The sequence below is a fragment of the Pecten maximus genome, chromosome 15 (genome assembly GCF_902652985.1).
Source record: "Pecten maximus chromosome 15, xPecMax1.1, whole genome shotgun sequence".
In the NCBI taxonomy this organism is placed as follows: domain Eukaryota; kingdom Metazoa; phylum Mollusca; class Bivalvia; order Pectinida; family Pectinidae; genus Pecten; species Pecten maximus.
In genome coordinates, this window is record NC_047029.1 from 37946729 (window position 1) to 37968455 (window position 21727).

The 21727-nt window shown below is 35.8% G+C and overlaps 1 protein-coding gene across 1 annotated transcript; it reads left to right on the forward strand.

Moving 5' to 3' along the window:
- Window positions 1–504: 504 nt before the first annotated feature.
- LOC117343422 (glycoprotein-N-acetylgalactosamine 3-beta-galactosyltransferase 1-B-like) lies at window positions 505–20530 on the forward strand. The gene is made up of 5 exons (XM_033905764.1): window positions 505–789; window positions 17304–17511; window positions 18122–18780; window positions 20106–20129; window positions 20387–20530. Exons 1-5 carry the CDS (start codon window positions 505–507, stop codon window positions 20528–20530), a joined length of 1320 nt encoding a protein of 439 aa, XP_033761655.1.
- The last annotated feature ends 1197 nt before the right edge of the window (window positions 20531–21727 follow it).

The following is a 21727-nucleotide window of genomic DNA, read 5'->3' on the forward strand; positions in this document are numbered from 1 at the left end:
TTAGAATACATTCTATAATATATCAGATGCATTTTCTTCTAGCTCTTCAAAAAAGTATTTTTGGAATAAAAAATGTCATGTTTAAGTGTTTTGCGGGATAAAGTAATTTAACGAAATTTAGAATTTGTTTTTAATATATCAATTACCACATGGCTAAAACGTATACATGGTGCTTCCCAATCTGATTAAAATCAGCTGTTACATGGCTACCTTTACCACGCACTACGCCTTGTAAACGTAGCCATGTAACAGCTGATTTTAATCAGATTGGGTAATTCCATACTACCAAGAGGAGGATGTTTTAGGAGCAAATACTGAAGTTTAATTTGAGTTTGCTTTAAACTTTCTATACTTACAAAGTAGGAACGTCGAGACATCTTTGTTACGTGTTTTAGTTACATATAGTATATTTGGAAGATTCGGCATGTCCTCACCTTATAAATAAACATGAGTATAGGGAAAGGAAAGTAGATACGGATTAAGATAGTCTCAGCACAATCCCTAATGCAGGATGGACAGGATGGACAGGATGAACAGGATGGACATGGTGGACATGTGGACATGGTGGACAGGATGGACATGGTGGACAGGATGGACAGGATGGACAGGATGGGCATGGTGGACATGGTGGACAGGATGGACAGGATGGACATGGTGGACAGTATGGACAGGATGGACATATTGGACAGGATGGACATGGTGGACATGGTGGACAGGATGGACATGGTGGACATCGTGGACAGGATTGACAGGATGGACAGGATGGACATGGTGGACATGGTGGACATGGTGACAGGATGGACAGGATGGACAGGATGGACATGGTGCTAATTCATATCAAGTCTCCCCTAGAGATAATTCTAAAACTAAGTCAGAATATATCCAGACAAAATAAAAGTATTTAATTTTAATAAAATAAAGAGCAACTATTCAAAACTGTGATACATTATTAATATCCCAAATAAGGAATACATATGTAATTACAGTGTATAAAGCCTATCAAGGTTTAAGGTATTTAGGGTACATGACTCCAGACAAGAGTAAAACACTGAAATAGAATGTAAACAATGGTCAGAAACAGAGATAAGTTGATAAAAAAGAACGACATATTAGTGAGCTGACCTCGTACTGACGGACAAACAACTCCCTACCTCGTACTGACGGACAGACAACCCCATACGTCATACTGACGGACAGACAACTCCACACCTCGTACTGACGGACAGACAACTCCCCACGTCGGAATGACGGTTAATGTCTTTTGCTTTTTTAAAGACACCCGCCAGGTAAATTTAGATCACAACGACACCAACTATGTTAATCTAGATCACGTCGAAACCCGCCATGTAAATCTAGGTCACGTCGACATTCGCCATATAAATCTAGGTCACGTCAACACCCGTTATGTAAATCTAGGTAAAGACGACACCTGCCATATGAACCTAGGTCATGGCGACACCCGCCAGGTGAATCTAGGTCATGGCGACACCCGCCATGTGAATCTAGGCAACAGGGACACACGACATGTAAATCTTTGTTAAATCGGAGTTAAGTTACGTTTACAAAAGTATAACGAGTGTCGTGACAAAGGAACTATCAGGGACTTCAAGGAAAGTTGAACACGTCTGACTTACCTTCTCACAAGAACACTGAATATTTTCAAATAGGATGAAAGGGTCGACAATAAAAGACACGATATTCCTGGGTCTCTTGAAATCAGGTGTTTTAGTTTTCCCACGTGAAGTTAATATGTTGTATGGTATCCATGATAACAGGAACATGTCACATAAAATTGAATCACCTTAGACATGTCAATATGATAGAAGGGGGGTGGAGGATATTATCAAGCCTTTCTTACACCTTTGCATACTTAAAAATACATGTTTCATGTGGAACACCCTTGTTGGATATCCTTATCCCACATAGTTGCACCGAGTGACCTTAGGGTCGGGACTACTTTTTAACTGTATGGCGTAACCGGGAAACTATTCTGTTTCTTTATATGTGTTATAACTTTCACAAATGCACTGTATCATTTTTCTATGTTTCTTTTGGTTTGGTTTATTTAGTTTAACGTCCTATTAACAGCTTAGGTCATTTAAGGACGGCCTCCCGTGCGTGCGACATACATGCGTTTGGTGAGTGCGTGTGTTTTGGGAGGCTGCGGTATGTTCCTGTTAAGTCTCCTTGTGATAGTCCGGAACTTTTGCCGATTTATAGTGCTACCTCACTGAAGCATACTGCCGAAGATACCAAGCAGCACACTCCACCCGGTCACATTATACTGACAACGGGCCAACCAGTCGTCCCACTTCTAACAAGCTGAGCGCTAAGCAGGAGTAGCAACTACCATTTTTAATGACTCTGGTATGTCTTGACCAGGGTACAGAACCGAAAGCCTTCTTCGCAAGGGCGAACGCTCAACTGAAGACCAAAAGTGAGGCATTGTCAAGGGAGACATTAGGAAGAAGAAAGATGTTCAGAAAGAAGAGAAAAGATAAGATCCCAAATTTAGTCGTCTCTTACGATCATGCAATGGGGACAGCAGGTACAATTCGTCCGCCCTACCTGCAGGGCAGTTTCTGTTTCAGTTGAACGATCATAAATTGTGATCATTGACCTATAAATTCAGTCATATTGTTACTGTTTGTCGAGAACTTACCTTTTACAGCGTAAGACTATATAGTTTGCATTTCATTTCAACAAATTTCATTGTTTAAAAAAAAAACAATTGGATTGAACATCAGGCTTAAACCTATTTTAAGTTATCTCCGTACTATAATAATATTAATAAAATAAAAACATTCGGTATTAATAGCATACAATGTAGAGTAATATATAGTATTACACACACACACACACACGCACACACACACACACACTCGCACATGTTATACATGTATATGTACAGGGGAAAGAAATTCAAATACTCTATGTATATAAACAGTGGGTTTTCCATTACTATTATGATTAGAATTTATAGATATGTTTGATATTGCATGTTATCTGCCTGGATGGGAGGCAGGTGCCTAGTCAAACCAAGAGTTTCCGACAAAAATGTCCATGAGGTGCTTACACCCAGTAGTCATCCACTCATGGCTGAATACACACCTGCCCCCCAACCCAGGCAGACACTATGCACATATATGTGTTTTTAACTTTTTCTTTCCATCTTAGAATAATTACGGTAATTATAAACTCAGAGTATTAAATGGTTTAGTATTACTCATCCAAAACAGGGTCACCTACACAGATTCTTGCGCAAAACTGCACAGACATGAACACAATTTTTAAGATGTTCATAATATCTCATCAACTATATACAAGGATAAATGACAAATACATTTTACTAAGATCTTAATTTGATCAAATATTTGATAAAAAATATACATGTGCTAATGAACCACTAATTCTTAAGTACAATGGTTTAGGCTGTCCTTTACCATTAGGACCAACTAATAGACATATAATAGACTTCCAGTACTAAAGACTTGAATCAGACCCCGACTTTTGACTTAATGACTAATGTAATAGTCTATTTGTGTTTTTAATATATCTAATTACATTATCAAAGATATGAGTGTTTATATCATCACTGTAACTGTCAGAGCCATTTAGGAGTATGTCAATATGAAAATATTCCTGCTTATGTAGAGAATTTATTAGAGTATCTCTATGCACAATATAGTTAGGGCATAAAAAGAAAAAATGATATGAAGTTTCAAGTCCATATCCACAACTACAAACAGGCGATTCTATCAGGTGGTCTTTATAAAGATCATAATTTAATTGGCTTGCTACATTTCTCAATTGACACAAAAAGTATGTTTTCATTTCTATTTCCTTTATATTTAAAGATTGAGGAAGTAGTATTTCTTATATCATTACCCGCTGATATCAAGTTTCGAAATTTTGTAATGGTTGGTGCATTTAATGTATCAAAATCAAGGTCATTAAACTCTCGTACCATGGAGGGAAAAAAAATATGAAAATAATTTTCAGAGTGACATAGTGGTGGGTTGAAAGCCCTGATGGTTCTTAAAGGGTAGTTCTGTTCATCAATATTATTTTTAAAAACGTTTACAATCTCAGTAAGATAGGAAGGTGTATCATTGTGTATTATTTTGTACATCAGCAGATATTTATGTTTCTTCCGTCTGGACTCCAATGTTTCCCATCCTACATGTAGCTCATTATACAATTTTTCATGCGAGGTTCCCCTACGTAGGCCAGTTATAATATGAGCAGCTTCAATTTGAATAGATTCTAATAAATTTTTACATTGCCGAGAGCAAATATCCCAGATCACATCAGCATAATCAAGTATATATATAGGCCTAATAAAAGCAGTAAAAATAGTAGTAAGTGAACTTCTATCAATCTTATATTTAAGATATTTCAAAATATTAAGACGTTTACAGGCTTTTTGGTAGATATTGTGAATATGATTATTCCATGTACCATCAGCTGAAAATAAAACACCAAGGTGACTATGTGAGTCATTATTTTCTATTGCTGTGTCAGCAAAAAATAGTGGTAAGTGTGTAGTATTTCTTTTTCTGGTAAATAAAACTGATTTAGTTTTTGAGGGGTTAAATATAACATCCCATTGTTTTGCCCAAATATTGATAGTTTGTAGATCTTCATTTAGTAAGTCAGTAGCAATAATTTTATTATGATTATCAATAATGGCAAATAATGATGTATCATCTGCAAACAGTTTTATAGAATTATTAACATCATTAGTTATGTCATTTATACAAATAAGAAATAACAGTTTGCTGTGCAAGCAAGCATAGACGGAGGAATATGACGTGCCAAACATCAATCGGCAATTAACGGAAAGCTGATCACCTCTGACAAACATTAATTTATAATTTATGCTAGGTATTTGGGATAGGTAATTCTACCCTCGGGGGTAGAATTTAAGGTCAAGCGTCGGTTCTGACCCCAAATTCTACACCCTCGGGTAGAATTTTCCTATCCTCTATTCCTACATATGCTGGACTCTATCAATAATACAGCGTATTTGCTGATTAAGTCATCAGTACACATTTGATGTTAGTAAGCTACTGACGTTGAATAGTCTCTAGTGTATTTGATCTCAAGTTCTATAGAGTATTTCTGTTCGACAAGGTGAACTATTTTGTTAAATTTAAAGACAGCATATGCTAAATATATAAATATGTTAAATTGAAGGGCATTGTAACTTCCCTGTTGCCTGCTCTTCATTATAATCGTATGTAAACGGAATCAAATGCGGGGCTTGTTATGGGTAAGAGTTGTAATATCAATGTTAATTTATTTAAAAATCAATAATTAAGTACATTGTAGATATTATGATGATATTATAAACAGGTAAGGAAGGGTTTCCTCTTGCAGGAGAGCAAAGTATTGATCATTTCAACCACATGTATGCAGCCGTGAGAATAACCCGCGCATGCTTTATTTACTTATGTTTGCATTCCGCTTTTGAATTGTTGTCTAGTTGATGTAGAAATGCCCTGCATAAATGCTCTCTCCAGTATTCCGTAAGTAGTCAAACAAATACACGGTATCAAATGATGCCGAAAAATTAATTCGGGACATTGTTAATTGCTGGACAATTGATTTTATGATTAATGAACCTACATTCACCTGAATCAAAGTGTCAGCTTGGAGTGTTGAAGAGCAACTAAAAAATAACAGATTTCTTCTTGCTGCCTGGATATCCAATACCATGGGTAGGTAATGTATTATTTAGTAAAATGGTTATTTCCGTAATATGCATTTTCTATGATATGATATAATAATAATGAAATATTTTGGATATGTATATATATTATTTGATAATGATGTTCTAAAATAAAATGATCTAACATAGAAGTTTAGTGGTAGGATGCATAGCTACGTGAAAGAAGCCTCTCGGCCCGGCTGGTGTGCTGTATCCTTGACCAAGATATTTAATTTACTCTGTTGTGTTCCAGTCACCTCAGCTGTGAATGAATGTCTTGTGTAACCTGTATGCTCCCCGGGGAGTTGATAAAGACACTGGCCAGTTGGTAAAGGCCCAATAACCACGGCTATGTTGTGATACAGCGGTATATAAAACTCTTAAATTATTAATAAATTATTAGTTTTATTGACCACAAATTTAAACCAGCAATACTTAAATGTGCGAAACTTACAGATGTGCAGTACATGTAAATCTGTTAAATCAAATACTATATATAACTTAGCAACACTTAACAACAAATGACGAAGGAAGACAACTTTTTGACTTGTGTCCTGACCGGGCCTCGAACTCACGATCTACGGCACCCAATCGCCTAGCCAGAAATACCCGCAGCTTATACCGCTGCGCCACATCGGCGTTCTTACAAAAGAACGTTTCAGTGGCGCAGTGATGGTCGGCCCGATACCCTGACATGATCATTGTGGAAGTCGTCTATAAGATGATATGAATACCTAGATCGCAATGTATTTACATACATGGATACGAATTGTACATATATTATATATATTTCTCTCGGTACAACTACGACAGGAAATTCAAATACTGTAAACGTACATATTTTAGCGGTAATTTTATTTTAGCGCTTTTCGCGCTGGAAGCCTTGCGCTAAATTATGATTGCGCTAATTACTTTTTGTACGTTCCATTTCTATAGAAAGTTCTGTGGATGCGCTAATTCATCATTGCGCTAACTGGCTGAAATCTGCAAATGCGCTAAAATTTGATTGCGCTAAAATAAGTACGTTTACAGTATATATCTTCGGATCACCAACACATAATGTATGTATATATATATATGTTTACATAAAATGCATGGTTTCTTTAGGTATCGAAGTAATTCATATAAGTATTGGCAAATAAGCGCCGATCGATAAGTTTGAGTTTCCACTTGGGGCTGACTCCCCTCAGAAACATGCGCTACCGCCAATGCCCGGTATTGGAAGATCCTCCCAAGATATCGCAGATCGATTAATCAGTACACGGGACGTACACAATTCAGAAACCGAAAGTAGATTGTGTGTCAGCATATCAGGAAAGACATTTTAATAGTAGCTTTAATAATAACAAGTATTCACCAAACGAAATAGATATGTCACTGCTGAAGGTATTACATTTTTATTTCATTTCATTTCAATTTCAACAAATTTTATTGACATTTGATGTTATTTGTCAAAAGGATTAAATAACAGGCCAAGCCTATATAAATTTTCTCCTATGGTGGCAATTGGAATGTATAAATATAAAATTAATATATAAATTTACTATGAAATGAAAAAAATACATGTATAACTAACATTTAAGGGAGATAACTCAAACATAAACATTCACACATCATTCATACATTTTGCTTATATATACATGTATACATAATATTTGATAATATTTAATATGAACTTTATCTATAAGAATTATTCATTGACAGGCATTTTTATTTCATTATTATTTTTATTACCTTCAAGTTTCTGTAAACAGTTATACATAATTTATGTTTAACAAGAGGCCAAGGGCCTCGTAGCTCTCTGGACGTTGATACAGTAACGTGCCAATTTTAGTCTTTTTTTTTTTTTTTTTAATTTTCCTATATATTCTTTGTATTTTTAACTTTTTCAATGAATTTTCCTGACTTTGTGAATTGATCGTTTTAAATGAAATTTGTACTCTTATAGAGAATTGTTTCCTGTTTCATCTCATAATATTTTCACTGTTTTCCGAGTTTTTTGAACGCCATTTTGACGTTATTTTAGTAACGTCATATAGAGAAATGGCGTCACACGGAAATTATCAGTGTAGACAATTCTGTATTGCTCCATAAATACTCAACGGAAAAATAAATTAATATTATGATAAGAAACTATGGACATTTCTTCATAACATGACGAAATATTGTCAAAATCCGTTCACATAGTAATGTTTCATATCAGTGTGTTTGCCAGGAACGTATACGTATACCTCGCGAGACACTCTGTACACTGTAGCAGACGACATAATGTATATAAAGTAACACGCATAGCAGCATTTTTTTGCAGCGGCACAGGGATACGTGTGTTGCAGCACATTACTATATACACATTACAGTGGGTTGATATAGGAACTTTGCCTCATAACTCCTCCAAAATGACACCGTAAATTGACGATTACTCGAAAATGAAAACATTTAACAACTCAAATTTCTTGTCAAATCTAGTTCGTGTCGACCCCAATCATGTGTCTTGAAATCCATTCCGACAGTCCCACTGTTTCTGATATCCTCTGTCCACAAAATTTTAATAATTCTACTTCCGGCAAAAACATGAGAATGACTGCGTAAGCTCTCCTGGACTCCGTCCAGAGAGCTAAAAAGCAACGGTGCTGATATGACTCGTGTGCCTTAAAGCAGATCCGTTTGATTAGTAGATTGAATGGTAGTTTTTATTTGTGTTTGGCTGAAAATAGTAACTGTTAGTCTCGCTTAAGTAATAATAATCCATATTTTACCGAGAAAATGCTATCAGTGGTTTTTTTCCAGACGCGTAATTATTTCATTGTACTACGATCTAACTTTTCATCTCCTACTCTAAATAAACACCCGTACTACCCAGGGAACCACCGTAGTTATTACTCAAAGGGATACATATATAATTCATGAAGGTATAGAGATATCTGCAAATGCTCTATAGAAATTCGTAAGCTTCAGTTTATCATGTAAACCAACATGTGATATTAAGTGATTTTGTATAGAACATGCTAGATCGATTTATAAACGTTGACGAGGTCCTGACTACGCCATGACAGTTGTATTCGCCGACTGTATGAAATATCTGTGTACATTATAAATGTGGTAGGAAGGATAGCTAGGGAAGCATCGGGTTTGTAATCTTAGCAAAAACTATAAGTAAAAGGCACACACGTGCACTTACCATATACTTGCACAGATGTTTATTTTGATTCTGACAATAGTTTTAAATATCATAAGAAAAAAATCATAAAAGGTACATATCAGTAAGAATCTTTTAAACTCGTGTGGAAATCCATTTAAGATTTAATTGGATCAAATCAAGTCATAATTCCAACATTTAAGACAAGAATTACATCTGAAAAGTCGTAAACACAATTGCCCTGGACGTCGATACAAACACGTTGGTTGTATTCACACAGATATTATATTAAACCTTCTGTTGACCTCGATTTGTTTAGAGAAGTCAATGTATTGGTATGATCACTCAATGTGGTCCTGCCTGTTGAAAATCGTAAAACAACAATATTGTTTTTGACGACATTCTCTCATATAAACACTAATCAAACATGTTCTGTACCCGATGTTACCATTGCTGTGGTTGGGTCAGAGCTAGGGAAACCTTAATCCTAACGATTGTCTTCATCGATAGAAAGCTCTACCTCTAAAACGTCTTATAGATAGAACGCTCTACCTCTAAAACGTCTTACAGATAGAAAACTCTACCTCTAAAACGTCTTATAGATAGAAAGTTCTACCTCTAAAACGTCTTATAGATAGAAAGCTCTACCTCTAAAACGTCTTATAGATAGAAAGCTGTATCTCTAAAACGTCTTATAGATAGAAAGCTCTACCTCTAAAACGTCTTATAGATAGAAAGCTGTATCTCTAAAACGTCTTATAGATAGAACGCTCTACCTCTAAAACGTCTTATAGATAGAACGCTCTACCTCTAAAACGTCTTATAGATAGAAAGCTCTACCTCTAAAACGTCTTATAGATAGAAAGCTCTACCTCTAAAACGTCTTATAGATAGAAAGCTCTACCTCTAAAACGTCTTATAGATAGAAAACTCTACCTCTAAAACGTCTTATAGATAGAAAGCTCTACCTCTAAAACGTCTTATAGATAGAAAGCTCTACCTCTAAAACGTCTTATAGATAGAAAGCTGTATCTCTAAAACGTCTTATAGATAGAAAGCTCTACCTCTAAAACGTCTTATAGATAGAAAGCTGTATCTCTAAAACGTCTTATAGATAGAACGCTCTACCTCTAAAACGTCTTATAGATAGAACGCTCTACCTCTAAAACGTCTTATAGATAGAAAGCTCTACCTCTAAAACGTCTTATAGATAGAAAGCTCTACCTCTAAAACGTCTTATAGATAGAAAGCTCTACCTCTAAAACGTCTTATAGATAGAAAGCTCTACCTCTAAAACGTCTTATAGATAGAAAGCTCTACCTCTAAAACGTCTTATAGATAGAAAGCTCTACCTCTAAAACGTCTTATAGATAGAAAGCTCTACCTCTAAAACGTCTTATAGATAGAAAGCTCTACCTCTAAAACGTCTTATAGATAGAAAGCTCTACCTCTAAAACGTCTTATAGATAGAAAGCTCTACCTCTAAAACGTCTTATAGATAGAAAGCTCTACCTCTAAAACGTCTTATAGATAGAAAGCTCTACCTCTAAAACGTCTTATAGATAGAAAGCTCTACCTCTAAAACGTCTTATAGATAGAAAGCTCTACCTCTAAAACGTCTTATAGATAGAAAGCTCTACCTATAAAACGTCTTATAGATAGAAAGCTCTACCTCTAAAACGTCTTATAGATAGAAAGCTCTACCTCTAAAACGTCTTATAGATAGAAAGCTCTACCTCTAAAACGTCTTCATAGATAGAACGCTCTACCTCTAAAACGTCTTACAGATAGAAAGCTCTACCTCTAAAATGTCTTATAGATAGAACGCTCTACCTCTAAAACGTCTTACAGATAGAAAGCTCTACCTCTAAAACGTCTTACAGATAGAAAGCTCTACCTCTAAAACGTCTTACAGATAGAAAGCTCTACCTCTAAAACGTCTTATAGATAGAAAGCTCTACCTCTAAAACGTCTTATATATAGAACGCTCTACCTCTAAAACGTCTTATAGATAGAAAGCTCTACCTCTAAAACGTCTTATAGATAGAAAGCTCTACCTCTAAAACGTCTTATAGATAGAAAGCTCTACCTCTAAAACGTCTTACAGATAGAAAGCTCTACCTCTAAAACATCTTATAGATAGAAAGCTCTGTCTCTAAAACGTCTTATAGATAGAAAGTTCTACCTCTAAAACGTCTTATGGATAGAAAGCTCTATCTCTAAAACGTCTTATAGATAGAAAGCTCTACCTCTAAAACGTCTTATAGATAGAAAGCTCTACCTCTAAAACGTCTTATAGATAGAAAGCTCTACCTCTAAAACGTCTTACAGATAGAAAGCTCTACCTCTAAAACGTCTTATAGATAGAAAGCTCTACCTCTAAAACGTCTTATAGATAGAAAGCTCTACCTCTAAAACGTCTTATAGATAGAAAGCTCTACCTCTAAAACGTCTTACAGATAGAAAGCTCTACCTCTAAAACGTCTTACAGATAGAACGCTCTACCTCTAAAACGTCTTATAGATATCAAGCTCTACCTCTAAAACGTCTTATAGATAGAAAGCTCTACCTCTAAAACGTCTTATAGATATAAAGCTCTACCTCTAAAACGTCTTACAGATAGAACGCTCTACCTCTAAAACGTCTTATAGATAGAACGCTCTACCTCTAAAACGTCTTATAGATAGAAAGCTCTACCTCTAAAACGTCTTATAGATAGAAAGCTCTACCTCTAAAACGTCTTATAGATAGAAAGCTCTACCTCTAAAACGTCTTATAGATAGAAAGCTCTACCTCTAAAACGTCTTATAGATAGAAAGCTCTACCTCTAAAACGTCTTATAGATAGAAAGCTCTACCTCTAAAACGTCTTATAGATAGAAAGCTCTACCTCTAAAACGTCTTATAGATAGAAAGCTCTACCTCTAAAACGTCTTATAGATAGAAAGCTCTACCTCTAAAACGTCTTACAGATAGAAAGCTCTACCTCTAAAACGTCTTATAGATAGAAAGCTCTACCTCTAAAACGTCTTCATCGATAGAAAGCTCTACCTCTAAAACGTCTTATAGATAGAAAGCTCTACCTCTAAAACGTCTTATAGATAGAAAGCTCTACCTCTAAAACGTCTTATAGATAGAAAGCTCTACCTCTAAAACGTCTTATAGATAGAAAGCTCTACCTCTAAAACGTCTTATAGATAGAAAGCTCTACCTCTAAAACGTCTTATAGATAGAAAGCTCTACCTCTAAAACGTCTTATAGATAGAAAGTTCTACCTCTAAAACGTCTTACAGATAGAAAGCTCTACCTCTACAACGTCTTATAGATAGAAAGCTCTACCTCTAAAACGTCTTATAGATAGAAAGCTCTACCTCTAAAACGTCTTATAGATAGAAAGCTCTACCTCTAAAACGTCTTATAGATAGAAAGCTCTACCTCTAAAACGTCTTATAGATAGAAAGCTCTACCTCTAAAACGTCTTATAGATAGAAAGCTCTACCTCTAAAACATCTTATAGATAGAAATCTCTACCTCTAAAACGTCTTATAGATAGAAATCTCTACCTCTAAAACGTCTTATAGATAGAACGCTCTACCTCTAAAACGTCTTATAGATAGAAAGCTCTACCTCTAAAACGTCTTCATCGATAGAAAGCTCTACCTCTAAAACGTCTTACAGATAGAAAGCTCTACCTCTAAAACGTCTTATAGATAGAAAGCTCTACCTCTAAAACGTCTTACATATAGAAAGCTCTACCTCTAAAACGTCTTATAGATAGAACGCTCTACCTCTAAAACGTCTTATAGATAGAAAGCTCTACCTCTAAAACGTCTTATAGATAGAAAGCTCTACCTCTAAAACGTCTTATAGATAGAAAGCTCTATCTCTAAAACGTCTTACAGATAGAAAGCTCTACCTCTAAAACGTCTTACAGATAGAAAGCTCTACCTCTGAAACGTCTTATAGATAGAAAGCTCTACCTCTAAAACGTCTTATAGATAGAAAGCTCTACCTCTAAAACGTCTTATAGATAGAAAGCTCTACCTCTAAAACGTCTTATAGATAGAAAGCTCTACCTCTAAAACGTCTTACAGATAGAAAGCTCTACCTCTAAAACGTCTTATAGATAGAAAGCTCTACCTCTAAAACGTCTTACAGATAGAAAGCTCTACCTCTAAAACGTCTTATAGATAGAAAGCTCTACCTCTAAAACGTCTTACAGATAGAAAGCTCTACCTCTAAAACGTCCTATAGATAGAAAGCTCTACCTCTAAAACGTCTTATAGATAGAAAGCTCTACCTCTAAAACGTCTTATAGATAGAACGCTCTACCTCTAAAACGTCTTACATATAGAAAACTCTACCTCTAAAACGTCTTACAGATAGAAAGCTCTACCTCTAAAACGTCTTATAGATAGAAAGCTCTACCTCTAAAACGTCTTACAGATAGAAAGCTCTACCTCTAAAACGTCTTATAGATAGAAAGCTCTACCTCTAAAACGTCTTACAGATAGAAAGCTCTACCTCTAAAACGTCTTACAGATAGAAAGCTCTACCTCTAAAACGTCTTATAGATAGAAAGCTCTACCTCTAAAACGTCTTACAGATAGAAAGCTCTACCTCTAAAACGTCTTACAGATAGAAAGCTCTACCTCTAAAACGTCTTATAGATAGAAAGCTCTACCTCTAAAACGTCTTATATATAGAAAGCTCTACCTCTAAAACGTCTTATAGATAGAAAGCTCTACCTCTAAAACGTCTTATAGATAGAAAGCTCTACCTCTAAAACGTCTTACAGATAGAAAGCTCTACCTCTAAAACGTCTTACAGATAGAAAGCTCTATCTCTAAAACGTCTTACAGATAGAACGCTCTACCTCTAAAACGTCTTACAGATAGAAAGCTCTACCTCTAAAACGTCTTACAGATAGAAAGCTCTACCTCTAAAACGTCTTACAGATAGAAAACTCTACCTCTAAAACGTCTTATAGATAGAACGCTCTACCTCTAAAACGTCTTACAGATAGAAAGCTCTACCTCTAAAACGTCTTACAGATATAAAGCTCTACCTCTAAAACGTCTTATAGATAGAACGCTCTACCTCTAAAACGTCTTACAGATAGAAAGCTCTACCTCTAAAACGTCTTATAGATAGAACGCTCTACCTCTAAAACATCTTATAGATAGAAAGCTCTACCTCTAAAACGTCTTATAGATAGAACGCTCTACCTCTAAAACGTCTTATAGATAGAACGCTCTACCTCTAAAACGTCTTATAGATAGAAAGCTCTACCTCTAAAACGTCTTACAGATAGAAAGCTCTACCTCTAAAACGTCCTATAGATAGAAAGCTCTACCTCTAAAACGTCTTATAGATAGAAAGCTCTACCTCTAAAACGTCTTATAGATAGAACGCTCTACCTCTAAAACGTCTTACATATAGAAAACTCTACCTCTAAAACGTCTTACAGATAGAAAGCTCTACCTCTAAAACGTCTTATAGATAGAAAGCTCTACCTCTAAAACGTCTTACAGATAGAAAGCTCTACCTCTAAAACGTCTTATAGATAGAAAGCACTACCTCTAAAACGTCTTACAGATAGAAAGCTCTACCTCTAAAACGTCTTACAGATAGAAAGCTCTACCTCTAAAACGTCTTATAGATAGAAAGCTCTACCTCTAAAACGTCTTACAGATAGAAAGCTCTACCTCTAAAACGTCTTACAGATAGAAAGCTCTACCTCTAAAACGTCTTATAGATAGAAAGCTCTACCTCTAAAACGTCTTATAGATAGAAAGCTCTACCTCTAAAACGTCTTATAGATAGAAAGCTCTACCTCTAAAACGTCTTATAGATAGAAAGCTCTACCTCTAAAACGTCTTACAGATAGAAAGCTCTACCTCTAAAACGTCTTACAGATAGAAAGCTCTATCTCTAAAACGTCTTACAGATAGAACGCTCTACCTCTAAAACGTCTTACAGATAGAAAGCTCTACCTCTAAAACGTCTTACAGATAGAAAGCTCTACCTCTAAAACGTCTTACAGATAGAAAGCTCTACCTCTAAAACGTCTTATAGATAGAACGCTCTACCTCTAAAACGTCTTACAGATAGAAAGCTCTACCTCTAAAACGTCTTACAGATAGAAAGCTCTACCTCTAAAACGTCTTATAGATAGAACGCTCTACCTCTAAAACGTCTTACAGATAGAAAGCTCTACCTCTAAAACGTCTTATAGATAGAACGCTCTACCTCTAAAACATCTTATAGATAGAAAGCTCTACCTCTAAAACGTCTTATAGATAGAACGCTCTACCTCTAAAACGTCTTATAGATAGAACGCTCTACCTCTAAAACGTCTTATAGATAGAAAGCTCTACCTCTAAAACGTCTTATAGATAGAACGCTCTACCTCTAAAACGTCTTATAGATAGAAAGCTCTACCTCTAAAACGTCTTATAGATAGAAAGCTCTACCTCTAAAACGTCTTATAGATAGAAAGCTCTACCTCTAAAACGTCTTACAGATAGAAAGCTCTACCTCTAAAACGTCTTATAGATAGAAAGCTCTACCTCTAAAACGTCTTATAGATAGAAAGCTCTACCTCTAAAACGTCTTATAGATAGAAAGCTCTACCTCTAAAACGTCTTATAGATAGAAAGCTCTACCTCTAAAACGTCTTATAGATAGAAAGCTCTACCTCTAAAACGTCTTATAGATAGAAAGCTCTACCTCTAAAACGTCTTATAGATAGAAAGCTCTACCTCTAAAACGTCTTACAGATAGAAAGCTCTACCTCTACAACGTCTTACAGATAGAAAGCTCTACCTCTAAAATGTCTTATAGATAGAAAGCTCTACCTCTAAAACGTCTTACAGATAGAAAGCTCTACCTCTAAAACGTCTTATAGATAGAAAGCTCTATCTCTAAAACGTCTTACAGATAGAAAGCTCTACCTCTAAAACGTCTTATAGATAGAACGCTCTACCTCTAAAACGTCTTATAGATAGAAAGCTCTACCTCTAAAACGTCTTCATCGATAGAACGCTCTACCTCTAAAACGTCTTACAGATAGAAAGCTCTACCTCTAAAACGTCTTATAGATAGAACGCTCTACCTCTAAAACGTCTTATAGATAAAACGCTCTACCTCTAAAACGTCTTATAGATAGAAAGCTCTACCTCTAAAACGTCTTATAGATAGAACGCTCTACCTCTAAAACGTCTTATAGATAGAAAGCTCTACCTCTAAAACGTCTTATAGATAGAACGCTCTACCTCTAAAACGTCTTATAGATAGAAAGCTCTACCTCTAAAACGTCTTATAGATAGAAAGCTCTACCTCTAAAACGTCTTATAGATAGAACGCTCTACCTCTAAAACGTCTTATAGATAGAAAGCTCTACCTCTAAAACGTCTTATAGATAGAAAGCTCTACCTCTAAAACGTCTTATAGATAGAAAGCTCTACCTCTAAAACGTCTTATAGATAGAAAGCTCTACCTCTAAAACGTCTTATAGATAGAAAGCTCTACCTCTAAAACGTCTTATAGATAGAAAGCTCTACCTCTAAAACGTCTTATAGATAGAAAGCTTCTACCTCTAAAACGTCTTACCTCTAAAACGTCTTACCTCTAAAACGTCTTATAGATAGAAAGCTCTACCTCTAAAACGTCTTATAGATAGAAAGCTCTACCTCTAAAACGTCTTATAGATAGAAAGCTCTACCTCTAAAAGGTCTTACAGATAGAAAGCTCTACCTCTAAAACGTCTTATAGATAGAACGCTCTACCTCTAAAACGTCTTATAGATAGAAAGCTCTACCTCTAAAACGTCTTATAGATAGAAAGCTCTACCTCTAAAACGTCTTATAGATAGAACGCTCTACCTCTAAAACGTCTTATAGATAGAAAGCTCTACCTCTAAAACGTCTTATAGATAGAAAGCTCTACCTCTAAAACGTCTTATAGATAGAAAGCTCTACCTCTAAAACGTCTTATAGATAGAAAGCTCTACCTCTAAAACGTCTGATAGATAGAAAGCTCTACCTCTAAAACGTCTTATAGATAGAAAGCTCTACCTCTAAAACGTCTTACAGATAGAAAGCTCTACCTCTAAAACGTCTTATAGATAGAAAGCTCTACCTCTAAAACATCTTATAGATAGAAAGCTCTACCTCTAAAACATCTTATAGATAGAAAGCTCTACCTCTAAAACGTCTTATAGATAGAAAGCTCTACCTCTAAAACGTCCTATAACGTTTCTCGGTGTTACGGTATCCATCTCTCTTTTTTGACAATATACATTTTCAAGGCATGCACGGTAATCCATTACGTTTACATTTGTTTATTCACTTCAGCTTACGGAGTCTCCTCCAAGCTGAGAAGGAACTTTTGGGTTAGGTTGTCATCTGGATTGATCATAGCTTTCCTGATACTTAGCATAAGGTGTCCACAGACGCGGCTGACCGACCAGAGCATTAACAAAGAAAACCTCAGGTATACGGACCAAACGCGAGCTGACCGAGGTATTCAGACAAAAACGGCGCCGTCTCCGACAGGATCTTCCGACGGACATACAACAAGATGCAATGACGATCCAAAGGATGGAAAAAGTAACGACAAGGTTAAACAAATCAATTTCGAGGATTCCCACTTTCATAAAGGTAAGAGAATATGTGTTATTGATAATCAAGGTGTGGACATAACACTACAGAAATAGTAATATAAGTTTATCTCAAACATACATGTATCACCACCAGTTTAATATCTAGTGGTCCGTTATACAGGGATTATAAACAAAGTAAAAAACGTTGAAGACCTTTTAATGACCCATGATAACAGACATACTGACTCTTCAATCGTTTTCAAAAATTAACCTTTCATATTCTATTGATATTAATGTATTAAAAGTAAAATTGTTTGAATTGACTTTCCATATCTTTTTTCAACGGGAAATTCAGTCCTAATCATTTTTTCAATTAAAGCTGAAAACTAAAGAGAGAAGACATTTGACTATCACAGTTTGTTGGGGACACTCGGACAGAATCTCAAAAGGAAAGAAAAATGAATCTGGAGTAAAGAGTTGATTTCATAATCTAATGGACATTTACCCCACACATTTATAGTATGTAGAAAAAGTATGTATTTTCTGAGCGTTCATATACTGTATATTCTTATGCGAAATACATGTGAATTGCTCTTGATATGATTAGCGATTGTGTGATTGCTTAGCATGTACCAATATGTCTTCTTTATATTAACTATCTATTTCAGACAACGACACAGTTGCTAAAACACTCGAGAAAAACATTCGAGTATTATGTTGGGTCATGACAAGTCCACAGAATTTAGAGGACAAAGCCATTCACGTGAAACGCACGTGGGCCAAACGGTGTAGCGTTTTAGTGTTTATAAGTTCTACTACAAATACAAGCTTCCCAACAATCGGACTCAACGTGTCAGAAGGCCGGGAATATCTTACTGCAAAAACAATGGGAGCCTTTAGGTACGTTTATGACAAACACTTGAATGACGCCGATTGGTTTGTTAAAGCAGACGATGATACATATATGATCTTAGAAAACCTTCGTTATTTCCTACAGTCCTACTCAAAGGACGACCCTGTATATTTCGGACACCACTTTAAGACTATAGTAAAACAAGGGTACTACAGTGGAGGGGCGGGGTATGTCCTAAGTAAGGAAGCGCTCCGGCGACTCAATGAAAATGGCAAGGACCCTAAAATGTGTCGCCAAGATGGCGGCGCGGAGGACGTCGAATTCGGGAAGTGTATGGAAAATTTAGGTGTTAAAACCGCAAATTCTACAGACGCTTTAGGACGAAGTAGATTCCATTGTTTCGATCCGGAAACACATTTATTTGGAGACTATCCAGATTGGTACAATAAGTACGATGCTAATGGGGCTAAGCAGGTACGTGATGAACTCTACTTATTAAATTGTACGGCAAGAAATTTACTAGAAAACATTAAACATTTTCTTTCGTGTTTTTCTCTCTTTCTCTCTCTCTCTCTCTATATCGGGCATTACTATGTACCATGGAATAACATCTTTATTAAAGTAAACAAACATCATGCACTTGTTTCGTCCTTGTAGGATTAGTCGACAATGCTAGGAACATGAAACTGGTTTCGTCGATGATATATTAGGGACATCATACGATTGTTCGTCCTTCAAAGACTCATCTGTGATGCTTTTTTTCATCATACAATTGGTTTGCCCTTTAAGTGATGCTTAAAACTTCATAAAGTTATTTTTCCTGCTAGGATGCGTCAATAATGCTACAGACATCATGCAGTTGTTCTGTCCTAGGATTTGTCGGTGGTGTTAGGGACATCATACATTTGTTTCGTCCTTCTAGGATCCGTCATTATACAGCTGTTCCGTTATTCGAGGATTCGTTGCGATTTTAAGGGCATCATATACAGTTGTTTCGTTACATGATTCGTCGGTGATGCTAGGAACATAAGAATCGAGATGTAGGGAAAATGAAATACATGTTTAAACAGAGGAGTGAAGTAAATTTTTCTAATGACTTGATTTTTAATCTATTTCAAATAAGATGAATTGATATTCTGAACCATTTTCATTATATATACGAATTTAAAATAGGATACCACTTTATTTTTTCAAATACGATATCGAAATTCGAATTTGATCATATCAGTGATTACGTCATCTCATTTTGTGTAACATGGTACAGAGAGTGTAAGTGATTACGTCATCTTATATTGTGTTACAGGGTACAGAGTATCAGTGATTACGTCATCCTGTTTTGTGTTACAGGGTACAGAGAGTATTAGTGATTACGTCATCTTATATTGTGTTACAAGGTACAGAGTATTAGTGATTACGTCATCTTATTTTGTGTTACATGGTACAGAGAGTATTAGTGATTACGTCATCTTATATTGTGTTACAAGGTACAGAGTATTAGTGATTACGTCATCTTATTTTGTGTTACAGGGTACAGAGAGTATTAGTGATTACGTCATCTTATATTGTGTTACAGGGTACAGAGTATCAGTGATTACGTCATCTTGTTTTGTGTTAAAGGGTACAGAGAGTATTAGTGATTACGTCATCTTATATTGTGTTACAAGGTACAGAATATTAGTGATTACGTCATCTTATTTTGTGTTACAGGGTACAGAGAGTATTAGTGATTACGTCATCTTGTTTTGTGTTACAGGGTACGGAGAGTATCAGTGATTATGTCATCTTGTTTTGTGTTACAGGGTCCAGAGAGTATCAGTGATTACGTATGTCATCTTGTTTTTGTGTTACAGGGTACGGAGAGTATCAGTGATTACGTCATCTTGTTTCGTGTTACAGGGTCCAGAGAGATTCAGTGATTACGTCATCCTGTTTTGTGTTACAGGGTACGGAGAGTATCAGTGAGTATGTCATCTTGTTTTGTGTTACAGGGTCCAGAGAGATGCAGTGATTACGTCATCCTGTTTTGTGTTACAGGGTACAGAGAGTATTAGTGATTACGTCATCTTGTTTTGTGTTACAGGGTACAGAGAGTATCAGTGAATATGCCATCTCGTTCCACTACGTACCACCTAAGAAGATGTACGCATTGGAGTTTTATATCTATCATCTACGTCTTTATGGGATTGAATCTGGCCACCAGCATCTCAACCTACCTACACATTAAAAATGAATTCGTCTCGTACTGCATTAATCTTACATACAATGTACTGTAATGCGTTATACAGCCTGGGAGAATTCTAAAGGTTGAGTCTCACGTTTTAAACCTTTAATTACTCCAATGCTATTAGTTTACGATCAAATATATGTCTGTTCATCCCGATATGGAGATAAATATATAAAACGGAGGGAGGAAGCACGACTTAAAGACACCGAAGTTACTACAAATTAGATTCCAAATTCCATCTTCCATTTATTTCTTCATAACAAATGCTATCATCTGTGTCATCCTTATATTTTTATAAAAGAATATTGAAATTAGAGTCATTTTAACGTTTTTGACATAGACCTATCTTCAGTAAATATTTACGTTTCCAAACTGTAGTCTATAGGATTTTAAACATCATACAAACTGCGGGGTATATTTCAAATAAAACCAAGGTCGGTTAATCTCATTCATAGTAATAGAAATAGTTTCTGAAACGAAAATCGAACGATTTAAAATATGAAACAGATATTTATTTAAACGAATCGTAGATTAAGAAATTTGCTTATTTGTCAAGGAAAAACGTATATAATACCTTCAAGGCAAGGTCAAAGAGATTCCTGTGATTTTGGTAAATAGGCCAACGGACAATGTACCGGAGCTGGCTATCTGTAAACTTTAGTTAATACAAGTATTATTTTGGTCTGTGAGGTCAATTTAAGGAGAGGCCACTATACAGGAGAGGGCAAACTGAAGGAGTCGGTTATCTGAAGGAGTTGGCAAACTTAAGGAGTGGGCAAACTTAAAGAGTGGGCAAACATAAGGAGTGGGCAAACACAAGGAGTGGGCAATTTGAGGGAGCCGGCAATCTAATGAAGCGGAATATAATACAGAGGCAATTTAAAGTATAAGGCAATCTTAGAGATGTGCAATATACAGAAGAGGGCAATAAAAAGTGGAAAATCTAAACAAGTGGGGAATCTAAAGGAGTGGGAAATCTAAAGGAGTGGGCAATCTTAAGGGGCTGGCAATCTAAAGGAGTGGGCAATCTGAAGTCTAACACAATGGGCACTCCAAAAAAGTGGGCAATCTAAAATACGGTAGCCAAAGTATTGGGTTGATATTTAGTAACATTGAGTCACAAATGTACAGATTTTGAAATCTTGCTCTATGCATCGTCAATATGACGTAGTTTATGTATGTGTGTTGTGATCTATT

Coding starts and splice junctions, on each gene's coding strand:
- LOC117343422 (XM_033905764.1), top strand. CDS start 505: ATGCAGGATGGACAGGATGGACAGGATGAACAGGATGGACATGGTGGA. Junction 17,512..18,121: donor GGATTCCCACTTTCATAAAG/GTAAGAGAATAT, acceptor TATCTATTTCAG/ACAACGACACAGTTGCTAAA. Junction 20,130..20,386: donor CAGAGAGTATCAGTGATTAC/GTATGTCATCTT, acceptor TTTGTGTTACAG/GGTACAGAGAGTATCAGTGA.